General features: G+C 40.1%; 1 protein-coding gene and 1 pseudogene across 3 annotated transcripts in view; both read left to right on the forward strand.

The window, feature by feature from the left end:
- The first annotated feature begins 768 nt into the window (after positions 1–768).
- The window catches only part of SMC5 (structural maintenance of chromosomes 5), a 97570-nt gene continuing 81135 nt past the window's right edge, over positions 769–17203 (forward strand). For both annotated transcript variants that reach the window (XM_082696700.1, XM_082696701.1), the window contains exons 1-3: positions 769–1081; positions 5297–5438; positions 13659–13711. In XM_082696700.1, the coding sequence (XP_082552826.1) occupies positions 894–1081; positions 5297–5438; positions 13659–13711 (383 nt within the window). In that variant the 5' untranslated portion in view covers positions 769–893. The remainder of the gene's footprint in view (positions 1082–5296; positions 5439–13658; positions 13712–17203) is intronic.
- Positions 5449–9400, forward strand: LOC309846999 (complement component 1 Q subcomponent-binding protein, mitochondrial pseudogene; annotated as a pseudogene). Its single transcript has one exon. The product of its transcript is annotated as a complement component 1 Q subcomponent-binding protein, mitochondrial pseudogene (transcript).

Consider the following 17203-nt stretch of genomic DNA (forward strand, 5'->3'; position numbering starts at 1 on the left):
GAGGTCAGACGTTGATGAGCCGCGTGAACGCGGAGCTGCGAAGCCCCGGAGCCCCTCTTCCTTGCTGCGTGAGGTGAAGCAGCTGCAGGTGGGCAGGTGTCAGGGGAAGCGCGCGCTCGCCCAAGCCCGTGCGTTCCAGCTCGCGGATCTCTAGAAACTTCGGGGCAGGAAGCCTTAAAAGGGAAGGAGGGAGCGAGGGGGTGGAGGGTCCGCCGGCAGGGTTGGCGCGGTGCCGTCGGTTCACAAGTGGAAGCGCGCACGGGGCTCAGCACGGCGCTGCTTAAGGGAGGCCCGGGCACGGGGGGCCATTGCTGGGGCTTCCCTTTTCGGACCCCGCGGCCTGCCTGAAGGGAAACAGGGAGCCAACTGAGAAGAGGGAAAGCCAACGACAGGCGAGTCCGGGTCTGCTCGATCGGTGCCCGCCTCCCGCCCCGAGTGCCACCGCCTGCCTCCGTCCGTTCTCTCGCGGGTCGCCTTCCCCGGCGCGCTGAAAGGGCTTCCAAGTCCTAAATGCAGTTGACGTCTATTTCTGAGTTTAAAACACCCAGCTCTGAAAAATGCACCAACGCTCAGAGAGGAAGGTCGAGGAGCCGCCCACACGCGGAGGCCGTCGTCCGCGCCCGCTTGCGCTTGCGCCCGCGCCCGGGCGCCCCCCGCGCCACCCCCACCCCTCCCCGCGACAGGCTCCCGTGGCCTTCAGCCTCCGAGGCGCGGGGCTGGGGGGGCGGGGCCCGGCGGCCGCCTGACGCCGCCGGGCCGGAACTGCGCAGGCGCGGGGCGGGCTCGCGGGCGCTGTCGCGCGCCGGGCAGTTCGCGCGGGAGCCGGGCGCAGCGGCGCCGAGGCTGCAGGTCGGTGGGAACGGAAGCGCCTCCGGGACTGAGGGGAAGCCAGGATGGCGACTCCGAGTAGGAAGACGTCGACCCCAAGCACCCTGCCCTCCAAGAGAGCTCTCCCGAGAGATCCCTCGTCGGAGGTCCCGAGCAAGAGAAAGAGCTCGGCCCCGCCGGCGCCTCTGCCGCTGCAATCGTCCAGGCCTTTCGTGGAAGGCTCTATCGTCCGCATCGTGATGGAGAACTTCTTGTGAGTGGCCGGAGGCCGCGCCGCGGCGGGGAGGCGGGCGGGGGGCGCAGGCTGCGCGGCGGGGTGAGGCGGGCGGCGGCCGTGCGCCCGGCTGGGGGTCTGGCGGCGAGTTCAAGCCGGGGTGACGGTGAGGATGGGCGTCCGCGTTGGGGTGGTTCGGCGTGGGCCGGGGTGCTGCGGGCTTCTATCCATTCAGCCACCGTTCTCGGAGGGCGTCCTGCGGCGGCCGCGGCCGCCGTGGGGCTTAGATCGCTGCCGCCTGCGAGTCGCGGCCTACGGAGGGAGGACCCAATCTCTAATTCACACAAGTGCGGGCGCCGGGAACTCCGAGGAAGCCCCAGTGAAATCAGGGGAGCCGCGATGCTGTGGCGGAGTCCGCGGTTGCTAGGTGGGCAAGGTGGTGAGTCGGGCTGTCCCGGATGGAGGTGCAAGTGTACGCGAACAGGAGCCTCCTCTCTGTTGTGGGGCCCCCAGCAGACCCTTGCCCCCTCCCAATCCCAGCGTTCCCCCCCGCCCGCTTCCCCTTCTGTTTTTCCAGACAACTAATCATCGTAGTAATCATTTTAGGATTTAGTAAATACGTCTTAACACACATGCTGTGTATCTGTCTAGCGCCTTACAGTTTTGTTGTTGTTTGGTCACGGTCTTTTTTTTCTTTTTTAAGCTTGCACATGGTGGCTTAGGATAACAGAATTGTAATAATACCACCCCCCCGCATCTATCATGTGCCAGATGTAGAAGTAGAGGCTTTATTTACACAATACTCTGATTCTCACCTTATAACAACTCTTAATCTCTTTGACGAGACGAGCTCAGAAAGCTTCATTTATCTATGTTTCTGCTGTAACAAGCCGCTGAATTGCTGTTTGAATCCAGATCAGGAAAGATAGATAAAATCAAATGGGTGACCTACCATAAGAAGATCTGTGTATCTCAGGATGTCTTAGGGACACAAAGGATGAAGCGGTTCATTTCATCCCTAACTGTGAGAAAGGGCTTTGTAGAGGAGGTTCACCACAATCTGCAGGGAAGAGCACTGTAGACAGAAGGAACTGCCTGAAACAGTTGGTCATCCTTAGGAAGTGTCTGGTATTTGAGAATGGGTAGAACGTAAGATGTGAGTGACACGGACAGAGATGATACCTAGGAGGTGGGCAGCTGCGGAGGATCCGTGTTTTCTGGGCTGAGGAATTCCAGCTTTATCCTGTCCACAACCAGGATGCATTTCAAGCAGGGCATGACGTGTCATTTCCATCTTAACACGCCCCCCCCTCCCCCGGCAGCAGTGTGAGCGATGATTTAGAAAGGGTACAAGTTGGGAGGCAAGACAACTCTTACAACAATGAGAGGTCATCAGAGTTTGAACTTAGGAGTGACAGTGGGAAGTAGTGGAAAGAAGATTTGACAGGATCTGGCTTCAGTTTAGGAGGCCTGAGGGTAAGAGTTATGCAGTATTTTTCTCAAGTTCTGTCTTGCTCTTGGTCAGATGTGGTCCTTTTGGGGACCGAGAGCAATTTGGGGAGAGTAATAATGAATGCTTTGTGGATCCCGCAACTTGAAGTTTCCTGTGGGGTGTCTACAAAAGATCTTCCATAAGCAGTATTTTTAAGGGTCTGGAAAATGTGAACAGGTGAGAGATTTGGAAGTGATGTGTATAGATGGTTCTTGAAGTTGCAGAAATGGTTGAGCTGGCCCCAAAGGAAATATAAATAGGAATGGAAGGCCAGCTACGGCGTCCTGGAGGAATGCCAACATGTAAGGGTGAGCAGAAGAGGAGCTGGGACAGAGAAGAATCTGTTCAGGGAGGTAAGAGGAGGACCGTGGGAGAGTATTCTCTAAGAAGCCTAAGGGGAAAGTGTTTCAAAAATATTATCTGCCGCATTCGAGTGGGGCGACAGGACTGCAAAGAGCCTACTTTATTCTGCATTTGGGAATTCTTCTACCCTTTTAAGCAAGGTACGCACAGCGTTTTGCAAGTCCTAGAAGAAGGAATAACTGTGAGGAAATAGAGCTTGGCTGGCTGTCATGTGCAGAGCTACCCCATTTATTTTCATGATCAGAGGGCTCTGAGTTTTAAGAATGAGGGCGGAGGGGTGGGCTTAGAGAACTGAAGTGGTCTGAAAGTCAGTAGTTACCGGAGGAATTCCTAGGAGTGAATAAAGTCCAGTGGGATTGGGAATGGAGGGAGAAGTTTCTAGGCTGACAGAATAGCTTGTGCAAAGGCTTGTAGAATAAGTAACATAAAGATAGTCAAGAAACTGAAAGAAGTTCATGATAGGTAGAATTCGGAGGTCTGGTTAGAGAACATGGGAAGGAGGTAGAAAGTAGAAAAAGATGATTCAAGAGCTAAATTCTGAAGAGTCCGGTTTTCTTCTTTTTCTTAATGAGTGATCTCAGAACTGCGTGTCTACTGACAGGACTTGGTGACTTGTTGATTGATGGGGGCCGGAGGGGAAGGAGTTGGGAGAATCAAAGATGATGCAAAACTAATGCCTAGGTTTCTGATTTGGTCAATGGGATGAAGATAAGAGACCACAGGAATGGTTTGGGAGTAGAAAGATAGCGGGTTTAGTTTTGAATGTGGAAAGTTTGAAGTGACTGTTCCACAGCATCCACATAGTGTTCGGGAAGTGGTGATTTCATCTGTAGGTCATGTGGGCTGACTTTGAGCATGTCAGTCCTACCAGAAGTCCTGGAGAATATATGAGATACCAGGCAAAGGACAGTTCTTTTCAGGAGGTGCTTGGAGAAAAGGAAACTCACAAAAAGGGAATTCCCAATAAAAATCAGTCAGACAAACTAATTTCTTTTTAAATGTGGAGGCTTTGTTTTGTTTTGATGTGTGGGGTGGTTTTTGTTTTTGTTTTTGTTGGGTTGGTTGGTTTCGTTTTCTTGGTTTTTTTTTTTGGTGGGGGAACTTTCTGTTGATAATGTATGTGTGTGTGTATGTCATAGGCTAGGAGTTCCTCTCCTTTTTCCTCGCTTTTATTGTTATCTTAAACATCAGTTACATCACTGTTTTTTTTTTTTTTAAACAGGGGCACAAAGATTTTATAGCAGAAAATTAAAAAGTTGAAAGAATCAGGGTTCATGTTTTGGGATTAAGAAGTTCCAAGGCTGTTCATTTTCCAGATGCCTGAAGTTCCCAAACTAGTTTCATTTTAATCATTATATTAAGGGTTTCTTTATGATTCGGCTTCCAACAGAACAAAGCATTTGAAAAGATAAAGTAGGTAGACACTGTTGAGATGTGGGGCTGGAAACCTGTCAGAAAATAACTTGTTGACTCCCTGTCCTTACTTTTATTACCACACGGCACTTCACATTATTTTTCTCTGAGCACTGAAGTGGAAGTGTGCTTGACTGCATTACTGACATGCCTAGCAGATTAGTAGCTGGGTCAGTTTTTATCAGGTTATTATTTATGGGTTAATTCAGGGTATTCAGAGACAAAGTAGAAGATTATCTGAGTCTGTTTGACATTTTGCCATAGTTGTCCTTGGTGACTAACAAGGATTAGGTGCTACCTTGCAGGTAGTTAATTAAAGCTCTGGACAGCAGACAGCTTTCTGGTTTGAGGGAATGTTACAGAAGTGCTTGATGATGCATTCTTGTTTCTTTCCATAGAAGTAACATTTATTTGAACATGGACTAAACAGTGGATATCTCTGGCAGCATATTGAAAGAAGTGGATTTTTAAAAAATTAACAGTAAAATGAAACCATTGAGTTGATAGATGTGTGATTGGAATAGAAATTTGGATTGTTTCCCTTAGTAAAATGTGAGGGGTTGCTATTAAGCATTTTAATTCCAGAGAAATACAAATGTAAAATTCACAGATTTAAGATGAGCCATGGTTTCTCTTACATAAAATTTTTTAAAAAATTATTTTTACAGTGGCTTTGATAAATTTTCTCATGAAAGGGATAAATAATACCAAACTTTGCTTCATTCAACAGATGTAAATTAAAAGAGCCTATGATATCTTATTTTCCCACTGATATTCTTATTTCAGATCCGCATTATCATTTTCTCATTTTTTCCACTGATTTTTTTCTCTCTAGTTTATTAATAATGTATAAATAACATTAAAATGTAAGGTCAGCTGGCTTTTAAAGCAATTCAGGGAATCCTGTAGAAAACATCAGCAGAAATAAATGTTTTTGTAAAGAAAATATTTTTATGTCTTAGTAATTTTACCTCTCTATAATTCAGAACGTATGATATCTGTGAAGTCTCTCCTGGACCCCATCTGAATATGATTATTGGAGCTAATGGAACAGGAAAGTCTAGCATCGTATGTGCCATTTGTCTTGGATTAGCAGGCAAACCTGCTTTCATGGGACGGGCAGATAAGGTGAGTGAACTTAAGTACTTTAAAAAAAAAATTCAGAGTTGTGACTTGCTTTTAGTAACAGATCACTTTCTCTCTCAGTTCCTTGAGTAAAACACAAATGTAGAGCTTGGAAGTAAAGAATGGAGTTGGTAGGTAGAACTGCTGGGAGGAATTGCCATTTCTAGAAGTATTTTGGACTATATACCTAGAGAATTCTCCAAGTATGTAACACTTAAAATGCTTAGGAATAGTGTCAAATGTCTTCTTAAATGTATTCCTGGGCTTGTGGAAAGATGAAGCAAACTTACCAAAGGCAGAGGCAGAATTGTGCAGATCCAAAGATATCAGAGTTGTTCCCCCAAGGGCATTCGCTGACTTTGCATTGGAAAGGCATTTGGTTGCCCTGAATTGTGGGTCCTGGAGGTAGGGGAAGACTGGGAGATAAAACTAGAAGGCAAGCACTGTGTTTAGAAGGAAGAATAACCCCACAGAATGCGACATACGGTTACTTACTTATCTGATTGTTAGCTCTGAATATAGTGGAATAAAAAAAAAAAAATCCTCCTGAGAATTACTACTATTTTCTGTTGAATAATTGACATATAGTATTAGTTTTAGGTGTATAATATAGTCAATATTTTATATACATTATGAAATGGTCACCACAGTAAGTCTAGTTACCATCTATCACTATACAAAGTTGTTACTATATTATTGATTGTATTCCTTAAGTTGTTTTATTTTTATATAACAAAGATTGTTAATTAATCTCTTCATCTCCTTCATTTGTTTTTTCCATTCCCCCTCTTCCCTCGGCCAAAAATCAGTAATTTCTAGAGAAGGTTATGGGGGGTAGATAAAGTAGAAAAAAGGAATGTAAAAAAAAAATAATAAAGATAGGTTACAGGTCGAAAACAACCCTGAAATTCTGGTTTAAAAATACAGATTAGTTCTTCTTGCTACTTACCCAGTCTAGGCTGTGGTCCTTGGGTACCTAGGCTGCTGGAGTCTTCACTTGAGTACATTGTCCTGTGATTGCCACCTAGGTAAAGGGAACTGGCTGTTAAAAGTTCTTCCAAAAAGCCACAAATATTTGTTCGGCTCACATTTTCATTGGACAAAGGCCATTAAGAGGCCACACCTTCCATCAGAGGGAAGGAGCAAATGCAGTTATGCCGCGGGCTTGCAGGAGAACTGTAGTGTTCGTGAACTGCCAGGATGCCTACCGCCAGGCCATTACCAGAATGGGGCAAAGATTTAAATGATGATGAGAGTATTAGAGGGCCCTCCTGTGTCAGCTACTGCACTACTGCTGCTCTCATGCCCAGTGCCTTGCTCGCTGGGCTCTGCGGCCACTGAGCCACCACACGCCATGCCTGCCCTCTTGTCTCAGCCCCCGCGGCTGCCTTCGCCGCTGCAGCCCATGCACCCCAGGCCATACATGCAGCCCTTTGTGCGGCTCCAGGTGGTAAGGGCCCATGCTGCCTACGGTCTCCTGCGCTCTCCTGGGCCCTGCGGCTGCAGCACACTGCACACCCAGGGGCACAGAGCTTTTGTTGAATTGCTGAATGATGACATTGAGAAGGAAATGGAGATACCAAAGCGTAATTACCTCCCCAAGAGTTCTGGAAGTTGGGAGCTGGAAGTAGATGGGTCAGAAGCCAAGTTAGTGCAGAAAGTTGCCGGAGAGAAGATCACTGTGGCTTTCCACGTTGACAGTAGTATCCTGCCAACATTGGATGGGGAGGAGGAGCCCTCCAAGGGCAGAAGGTTGAAGAACAGCCTGATTGACATCCATTCCCAGTTTTGTGGTAGAAGTTGTGAGGACTTGTGGCAAGAAGCCCCCGGTGCTGGACTGTCTCTGTCCAGAAGGTGAGACTAGGCAAGAAGAGGAGGTCCAGAGTGACCCTGTCTCCATCAGGGAAGTGAGCTTTCAGTCTGTTGAGTCTGGGTGGAAGGATCTGAATTACACAGTCAACACTGGTCCCCTGGACTGGGCCTTCTATGACTACCTATGGATTTCCCGGCAGATGGATGGGTGGGTAACACTTCTGCAGATGAGTTGGTAGAGCTCCGCACAGACCTGGAGCACCGGGAAGACATTCCTTTAATCTACGATCACAAACATTTTGTCAGAAGCCAGTAGAGCAGCAAGACCTCGAACACCTTAATTCTATGGCAAGCTTTGGCCAGGGAACAGTCTACTCTGAGCCAGGCATACACATATGTTGAAATGGTTTTCATCCTAATATCATGGAAAATTTTCAAACTTAAATTATTTCCATTGCCCTCTAATTTACTATTCATTTATTTCTTTTCTACAACTCAAATCTTTTGTTCCTAGATTTTTGTGTGACATAGGGACAATAAAATTTGCTTATCTCCTCCCTAAACAAAAAAAATTTATGAACAACTTTATGGTAGTAAAGCTTAAATTCTTAAAAGTTGTGAATGTGTAGGTTTCTACAACTACATAAATGATCAAAATGGACTCTTAGTAGAAAAAAAAGAGCTGTTAATTTTCTTAGAACACCGAAGACAATTACTCATTAGTTCTTAAAGGAGTCATTTCCTGTTTTACACAAAGAATATGACTGTACCAGAATGTGATGGTACCAGAATCCATCAAGGATAGAATAAGAAAAAATAGTTTAACTTACAAATATAGGAGCAAAAATCTCAAGAAAAAGAAACAGTAGTCTGTTGAATCTAATACATAAAATATGTAATACACCATGACCAAATAGAATTTATTCAAGGAATGAGAGATTGAACATTAGAAAAAAGTTAACATCTCCTGTTTTATTTATTTTTTTACATAGCCCATTTTAAAGGAGAACTGGATGATCCTCTCAGTAGAGGAAAAAGCATTAAATTCCACAGTAATCTGATTAAAAAAAAAACTCTTAGCAAATTAGGAGTAGAAAATACCTACTTTTAAAATTACATGAAAGACAAGTGAAAATATGCAGCAAGTTCAGAACCAAGTCAAGGGTACCTACTCACACTGCTACTCAACATTGTTCTGGAAGTTCTAGGTGGAGCAGTAAGGTAAAACAAAAAAAAAGTTAGAAAGAAAACTATCATATATAGGTTTTATGCAAGTATGCAGTGAAAACCACAAAATACTCCACATAAGCTTTCTGATGAATTAATCTGGAAATTTGTTAGGCTTGCTAGTTACAAGATTCTGTAACAAAAATCTGTTGCATTTCCATACACTAACAATGAACAAAAAAATGCAATTAAAAATAGATATTTATAGTAGCATCAAAAAAGCAAGTAACATAGCAATAAATTAACAAGACATGTAAGGCCTATTTTTAGAAAGTTTAAAATTTTATTTGAAAATATTGGAGTTGGATTAGATGGACAGATACACTGTATATATATTAATGAGCATGAAGACCTACTATAAAAATGTCATTCTTCACATTGATAAACATATTGAGCATCATTCCAGTCAAAATCCCAGTACTGTCTATAGCAAATTCCAAGTTGCTTTTAAAATTTAGGTGAAAAAAGAAATGGCCAAGAATAGCTAAGAAACTCCTAAAGAAATTCAACAAAATGGAAAAAACTTGCCCTATCAGATACCAAGACTTAACACAAAGTTATAATAGTTCATGAAAACATTGTATAGAATATTATTTAGAGGGGTGCCTTGGTGGCTCAGTGGGTTAGGCCTCTGTGTTTGGCTTAGGTCATGATCTCAGGGTCCTGGGATCAAGCCCCGCCTTGGGCACTCTGCTCAGCAGGGAGCCTGCTTCCCCGGCCTCCTCTGCCTGCCTGTCTGTCTACTTGTGATCTCTCTCTGTCAAATAAATAAAATAATAAAATCTTCAAAAAATATATTTTTAAAAAGAATATTATTTAGCCATAAAAAAGAATGAAATCCTCACATTTGCAACAACATGAATGGACCTAGAGCATGTTAGACTAAGTGAAATAAGTCTGAGAAAGACAAATACCATATTTCACTAATATGTGGAATCTCGAATACAGACTCAATGCAGAACAACAAATCCAGAACAAACTGGTGGTTGCTAGAGGGGAAGATGAGGTGGGTTGGGTAAGATAGGTGAAGGGGATTAAGAGGCATAGACTTCAGTTTAAAACAAATAAGTCATGGGGATGAAAAGCACAGCATAGGGAATACAGTGGCTAGTATTGTAATAACTTTGCATGGTTACAGGTGACAACTACACTTACTGTGCTGAGTGTTATGTAGTGTACAGAGTTATCATTGTTGTACCTGAAACTAATCACATTGTTTGTCAACTGTATTAAGAAAACAAAACAAGGGGCGCCTGGGTGGCTCAGTTGGTTAAGCGACTGCCTTCAGCTCAGGTCATGATCCCGGAGTTCCGGGATCGAGTCCCGCATCGGGCTCCCAGCTCCATGGGGAGTCTGCTTCTCCCTCTGACCTTCTCCCCTCTCATGCTCTCTCTCTCTTTCACTCTCTCTCTCAAATAAATAAATAAATAAATAAATAATTAAAAAAAAAAAAAGAAAAAGAAAACAAAACAAAACAAACCTGTGGTATTGGTGGGAAATACATCAGACCAGTGTGCTATGACAGAATAGAAAGTGCAGATCCAAAGCTGTGATGAGTAGACTCTTGATTTATAAAGACTGACATTGGAAATGAATGGGGAAAAGATGGATAAATTGCACTGAGGCAGTTGGTTGTGTACGAAAAAAAGAAATTAAGTTCTATCTTCACACATGAGCACACATCAGTTCCAATTGGATTGAAGGTCTAATTGTGATTGACCAGAAAGGTTTTAGGACATACTGGTGTAGAGGAGAATATCTTTGTTAACTTTGTTAACTTTGGGTTAAATAAAAGTTCTTAAGTGAAAGTATAGGTTGAAAAGGAAAATACTGATAAAAATAAGAAACTTCTATCAAAAGACACCATGAAGAAAAAGACAAGCCTCAAATTGGGAGTGGGTATATATAGCCCATATAACAAAAGATAGGTATTTAAACTTTTTAATAAGTAAAACTAACAATTAAGAAAGGATAAAATATGTGCTCAGACACTTCACAGAACAGGCAGCTCAGACAGCCAAGAAGTACAGTGGATCTTTGAACAACTTTGGTTTGAACTGTGCGAATCCACCTATATGTGGATTTTTTTTTAGTAAATACAATATGATACTGTAAATGTGTTTTCCATATGATTTTCTCAGGAACTTGTTTTTGTACTTGTAGGAATACAGTATATAGTACATGTAACATACAAAATATTTATTAACTGCTTATGTTACTGCTAAGGATTCTGGTCAACACTAGGCTATTAGTAGTTAAGTTTTGGGGAAGTCCAAAGTTGTATGCAAATTTTTGTGCAGGGTGTTGGCAGTCCTAACCCTAGTGTTATTCAAGGACCAACTGTATTTTTAAAGATACGCAACTTCACTCTCAGAAAAATGCACACTAATGCTGGCAAAGTGTATTCCTCAAAAATTCTGGTGATCAATGTGCTTATAAGGAAATGGAGCAATGGGAACTCTGATGCACTCTTGGTGGGAATAGAAATTTTATAGTCTTGGAAAATGGCATTACCTAGTGAATCTGCAGATGCATATACCCAATCACTCAAAAATTCTACTCCTAGAATTTTTGAGTGATTGGGTATTAAACTATTAAACTATTTATAGCAGTATTATTTTTAAATAAATCCTATTATAGTCAAAATTGAATATTACATACCAGTGAAAATAATCCTTAGCTCATTGGTTAAATCTCAAAACATAATTTTAAGGAAAAATGCTATTTTGGAAGAATACTTGTAATATGAATTTATATAAGGGTCAAAACACAAAGTATTTAATATTTAATATTTTAATATTTAAAGAGCTATATGGCTATATGTGTATAGCAAAACTAGAGAGAAGCAAAAGGATGATCAAGTCAGGATTACATTTGTTGAAATAGGATACAATAGTATTGAGTTCTACAGGGAATGTCAGATATACCGTTAATTTTCAGTTCCTTAAATTTGTGGTAGATGCTTGGTGGTTTTACTGTTGCTTCAAGCAGTATATGAAGTTTATATGCCATATTTGGTGTATATTTCACATAAAATTCTGTTTTAAAAAGGAAGTTTGAGGGATACCTGGGTGGCTCAGTGGTTTAAAGCCTCTGCCTTGGGCTCAGGTCATGATCTCGGGGTCCTGGGATCAAGTTCCGCATCAGGCGCTCTGCTCGGCAGGGAGCCTGCTTCCTCCTCTCTCTCTGCCTGCCTCTCTGCCTACTTGTGATCTCTTCAAATAAATAAATAAAATCTTAAAAAAAAAAAGTATATATATATATATATTTGTATATAAAAGGAAGTTTGAGAGTTGAGTTATCCCACTGCAAAATAGTTGTAAAAGTTAAAATGATTCTTTATATTTTTCTAAAACTGCTGGGAATATTGCAATATTATTAAAATGGTATTATAGGTTTCTTAGCCAGGCTTACAGTTTAATGTAGGATTACAAGATTGACGCATATACCCTTAAGGTTATAAATAAATCTATTCAAAATACGTGTGTATGTGTGTGTTTTTCTTTAAATACTCTTTGGGAGGCATTTATGAGTTAAGAGTACTCATAGATTCTACTCTATTAATAATTAACTTTTGACCTTAGACATTTGTCTAGACTTCAGTTTTTCTTTATTTTAAAGTTGGGGGTTGGAGTAGATAACTTCCAGAGACCAGATTTTTATAAATACGGATGTGTAGTTTTTTAATTATTAAAAATCATTTCTTAAATCCTTATCTCTGTGTAATGGTCTGCTGGACTCCAAACTTTGTATGATTGAATGGATTGGTTTGTAACAGTTTCCACCAATCTTCCCATTTATTTTTGGCATGAAGAAGACAGACCTTATCCTTAAGTGGTATGCTTTTTAAAGAAGGTTGTGGAGCGCAGGGTTTCTTAGGTGACAGATTGCAGACTTTTGGGTTTCACTACATGCATTTAGAGGCTGCACAAGTTCTCAGCGAAAATACTTTTAATGTATTTATAGTTAAATCTTAATAGGGAAATTTAATACTAGCATGTTCTGTACTATCCATATATACATTTTATAATAAGAACTGCTTTGTAATTTTTTTTTTCTTACTGGTGCCAAATATTTTAATTGATGCAAACTAATGAGCAGATAGCACTCCTACAAAAATGCCGTTGTTTTTCCTGTTTATGAAGAAACTAAAACAGGTTTAGTAACTTGGTCAGAGTCCAGCAACTTACACGCTTATGGCATGACTGAGATAGGAACCTGGATGCTGTGTTAAAGTGTGTCTGTCCTCTTAATCATTAAGCTGGACTTTCTAGTTACAAGGACAGACCTCCTTTGTCACCTTTCTGGGCCTCCGTTTCATCGTTTGTAAAATGGATATAATACAGATCTCCTACAGTTGCTCCTGAGTATTAAGAAAAAATTATAAATTGCTTAGCACAGTAGCATATGGTAATGCTTAATAAATGTTCACTGTTGTGATTCTAATTGCTGTCCTCACTGCTAAGAATTATCAAAAGGATAATTATCAAAAGGATAATTCTTTGCAAGGTGTGTTTCCACTTTTTTTTTTTTTTTTTTAGAATTACTTACTTAGAGCCCTATTGAAGATCCAGTCTGGTATTTTTTAGGCCCAAGGTCTCTCTTCAGATTTGTGCCTGTACATGTATTCAAACTAGACTAAATAGGTCTATTTTACCATGTAAATTGTATTTACTATGTGTATTCTTCTTTTTAAGAAAATGATAATTACATCCTCATTAATAACAAGATGGGTAATATTAGAATAGTTGTTAATATTTAATCTGCAACTCCAGAGAAGTCTCCAGGGGTAATAAGGAGATTTGGTAAATCCTGTGATTAAACTGTAGAACCTGTTTTCCCGTTGGCTTTTTTGCCTCTACCAAGATGTTTAGGATAGAGGCTAAGTACACAGACTCTGGGGCCATATTATGTGGGTTTAGTTCCTTGCTCTGTATCACCTTTTGGCTTTGTCATAACCTCTGTAAGAGGCTGTATGGCACCTGGAATGCTCGTAAATGGTAACTAATAGTATTGTTACTTGTGGGAGGACACAATGGAAACAATTTCCCAAATCCGGGAAAATGAAGAGAGTGGAGAAAATAGTTACTGAAAGGATTTGAATGTGACTGTAATGACTTTGCTGAATCTGTGGTATAACATGGAACTGTCATCACTGAGTGCACTTTGTCTTTTTTGCTCTAGGTTGGTTTTTTTGTGAAGAGAGGATGTTCCAAAGGAATGGTTGAAATTGAATTGTAAGTGTCAAAACTGCTGAAACCCCTTTTTCCTGTATAGTTGCTTTATGTTCATGCTTTTGTGATGACTTTAGAAAATATAGCATTATGGTATAACTATTAGACATTATATTTAAAGGATGTTTTATCCAGATAAGTTATTTTTTTTATGCATCTTTTAAAATCCAAATGGTAAGATTTTTCTTTCAGTAGATTTCCTAAAGAAATTACCTCTCTTGGCAGCCATTTCTGATGTGTCAGATAATTCAAGATAAAACCAGTTACCCATCCTTAGTGTATGTACTCTCAGTCTTTTAAACACAGATAAGCTCATTGTTTAGTTGATTTAGTGAGTGTTGTTTTTTGGAGTGTTTATAGAAAGTCCTGAACTTTTTGAGCTTAAGTAGCTTTTAAAGATCATCTGATAGCTTCATCATTTTTATAGCATGTGGGGAAATGATCTTTTTACTCAAAAAGTGGGAGAATGCTTTATTTATGTAAAGAGAAATAGGCACACATAGAAATAAGAGAAAACAAGATTATACTCAATTCATTAAAATGTAACGATAGTGTTTTACTGAAAGATACAAAACTAAGACATGAATAAATGGAGGAGCATATTGTGTTCCTAGAAACATAAATATTCACTTTCAACATTTTCAATCCTTTCAAATTAATATATAAATTTGATACAGTTCCAACCAGAGTATCAACAGGTAAGTGAACAAGTTGATTCTAAAGTACTTTTGGGAGAATAAATGTTCTGGAAACCCCGAGAAGATTTTGAAAAAGCAGAATAATGAATAAGATGTCTGTGTACCAGATGTTAAAGTGTATTATAAAGCTGTTGATAATAAGGTCTTAGTACAGAAAATTAGAGAAGCAGATTGAAAAAAGCAGGGAGATCTAAATGTATATGAGAATTTATTATAAAGATGGCAGCTTAAGTGTAGGCTATAAATTACTGGAATTGAGGTGAACTAGTTGGCTATTTTTATAAACATAAATTTAGAGCTTTATCAAACATCTGACTCAGATCTAGAGGTGCTAAAGGCTGAGTGAAAAACTATGTAACTTTGAAAAAAATAGAAAAAATGTATATTATTTTTTAAATCTTAGGATTTAAAGCAGAATAGGATACCCAAAAACCATAAAAAGGAAGATTGGAAATTAAGATTCTATACAAATCCAATTGAAAATAATGGTACCTCAGTTAAAAATGAATGATGGGAGAAAACATTTTCAGCACAAATAACATGTACATGTCTTAAAATTACCAAAATACCAGTATCTCATGCAAGTCAGTAAAAATTACAAGCAACTTACAGAATATAAGCAAAGAAATTTAACACTAAGTAAAATAAATGGCCAATAAGTATAAAAAGGATACAACTCATTAGTTAAAACTCATGAGTTTTGAAGGAAATCAAAAGGAGAATTTTTTCCTTTGAGTTTAGAAAAATTTTTAAGTAAAATTTAGTAATATGAAAGTGTAGAGAAGTGAATCCTGCCATGCACATGGGAACATAAGCAGTACATCGTATTCGGCAGTAATAATAGATTTTAAATAATCTTCGGTCCAGTTACTATTCTAGAGAATGTTTTACTCATTTGGACAAAATTAGCTTTTTCCCAATTTTAATAGTGAAAACTTACAAACCCTCCAAAAGTGTACCATCTGATAAATGGTTGAACAAAATGTGATGTACTCATTAAAGAACATCATACTCAGCTGTAGAAAGGAACAAAACGCTGATAGATCCGACAACGTGGGGGAACCCGGAGAGCGTGCTTCGTGCAAGAAGCCAGACGCCAGTACTGCCCGCTGTGTGATTCCACGTCTTCGGGAGGTCCAGAATAGGCAGATCCACAGAGATGAAATAGATTGCTTGGGAATGAGGGGAAGAGAGAGTGGGGGGAGTGACTGCTTAACAGGTTTGGGCTCCTTTTTGGGTTGGTGATGACATTTCGGAATTAGGTGGTGGTGGTGGTGATGGCAGAACTGTGTACATATATTAAAAACTGTTGTTGATACACATACTCCTTCAGCTGTACACCTGAAATGGTTAAAATGGTAAATTTTATGTTAGGTACATTTTACCACAATAAAAAAGCATGGATTTATATATATAAAATGAATTATATGATAGGAGTTATATGTCATTTTTATAAAATTGCCAAAAATATTCCTGTGTTAGCCTTGGTGCTGTCCATAGCTCACAGTGGTTTCTTAGATACTACAACTGAAACAAACTGTGCGGGGTATATTTATAAAATACAGAGGGAATATTAATATATATAAAATACAGAGGGAGTATTAATACGTACGTTTCAAAGTCCTTTATGGGTGGCTGCAGGTGTTAAGCACTTCCGATTTTTTGCTCTGAATCAGCCTGGTTGTTTTCTTGGTTATCTAAAGAGGTAGACTTTTTGGTATGTAATAACAAATAGCTGTAATAATCTAACTGGTGAGCAAAACCAGAGTTCTGTTGCCAGAACTACAGGGGAGGTCTCCCTTTCCCCAAACTCTTTTAGCTACATTGTGGTCACTTGTTGGGAATACAAACAATAAATGGCTTCTCCTTAGTTGAAATTGTTACTGCTATTGAACAGTGTGTTAACTGGTCATACACTCTTTGGAACAGTGGATGGAATAATGTCTAGTATACATATATGCGGTCATTTTCAAGTACTTGAAAATGAGGGAGGGGCAGATAAATACATAGGTAAAATACATATGACATTGGATGGTCATTAGTGCTAGGTAGAAGACTGAGCAGAAAAGGAGTTTAGGGAGGGAGTGCCAGAGTGAAGTTTACAGCATTAAATAGGGTGATCAAGAAAGTTCCCACACCTGAGCAAAGACTTGAAGGAGATAAGGTGTTGAGTATGGAGATACTTGGGGGAACCGGCATGTCAGCATCTGCAGATACTAAGAAAGACTGACATGGTACCCAGTGTGTTTGCCTTGAACTGAACAAGAGGATAGTGAGAGATAAGGTGTGAGAATATCAAGGAGCCAGCTCATAGGGTCTTGTAGGCCAGTGTAAGGACTTTGCATTTATTTTGAGTAAGCTGTGAACCCACCAGGATTTGAGCAGAGAAGTGGCATGATGTAGGTGTCCTCTGTAGTAGTCTTAGCCTCCTTGGTTTTTTTTTTTTCCCCCTTGATTTGAAAAAATTGATTTGTCTGTTTCCTCAGTCTTTGTCAGTGAATTGATTTCTGCCTTATGGTTTTCATCTTACATCATGGTTTTCTGTTTCATTATTTTCTATATTAATTCTTGAAACTTTTGTTTTTTGATTTTTTTCTTAATTTCTTGGTATGGATATTTTTTACACAAATTTTTCGTCTTGTTTTCCTTCGTATAATCATCTAAGGCAAAAAAATTTCCCTCTCAATATTGCTTGAGCTCTTTCTCCCAAATTTTGGTATGTAACATTTTCCTATTTTTCAGTTCTGTTCATTTTCTTTGAGTTCATAATTAGAAGTTGTTTCAGATTCTAGTAATG

Source organism: Mustela nivalis, assembly GCF_964662115.1.
Source record: "Mustela nivalis genome assembly, chromosome: 13".
NCBI lineage: Eukaryota > Metazoa > Chordata > Mammalia > Carnivora > Mustelidae > Mustela > Mustela nivalis.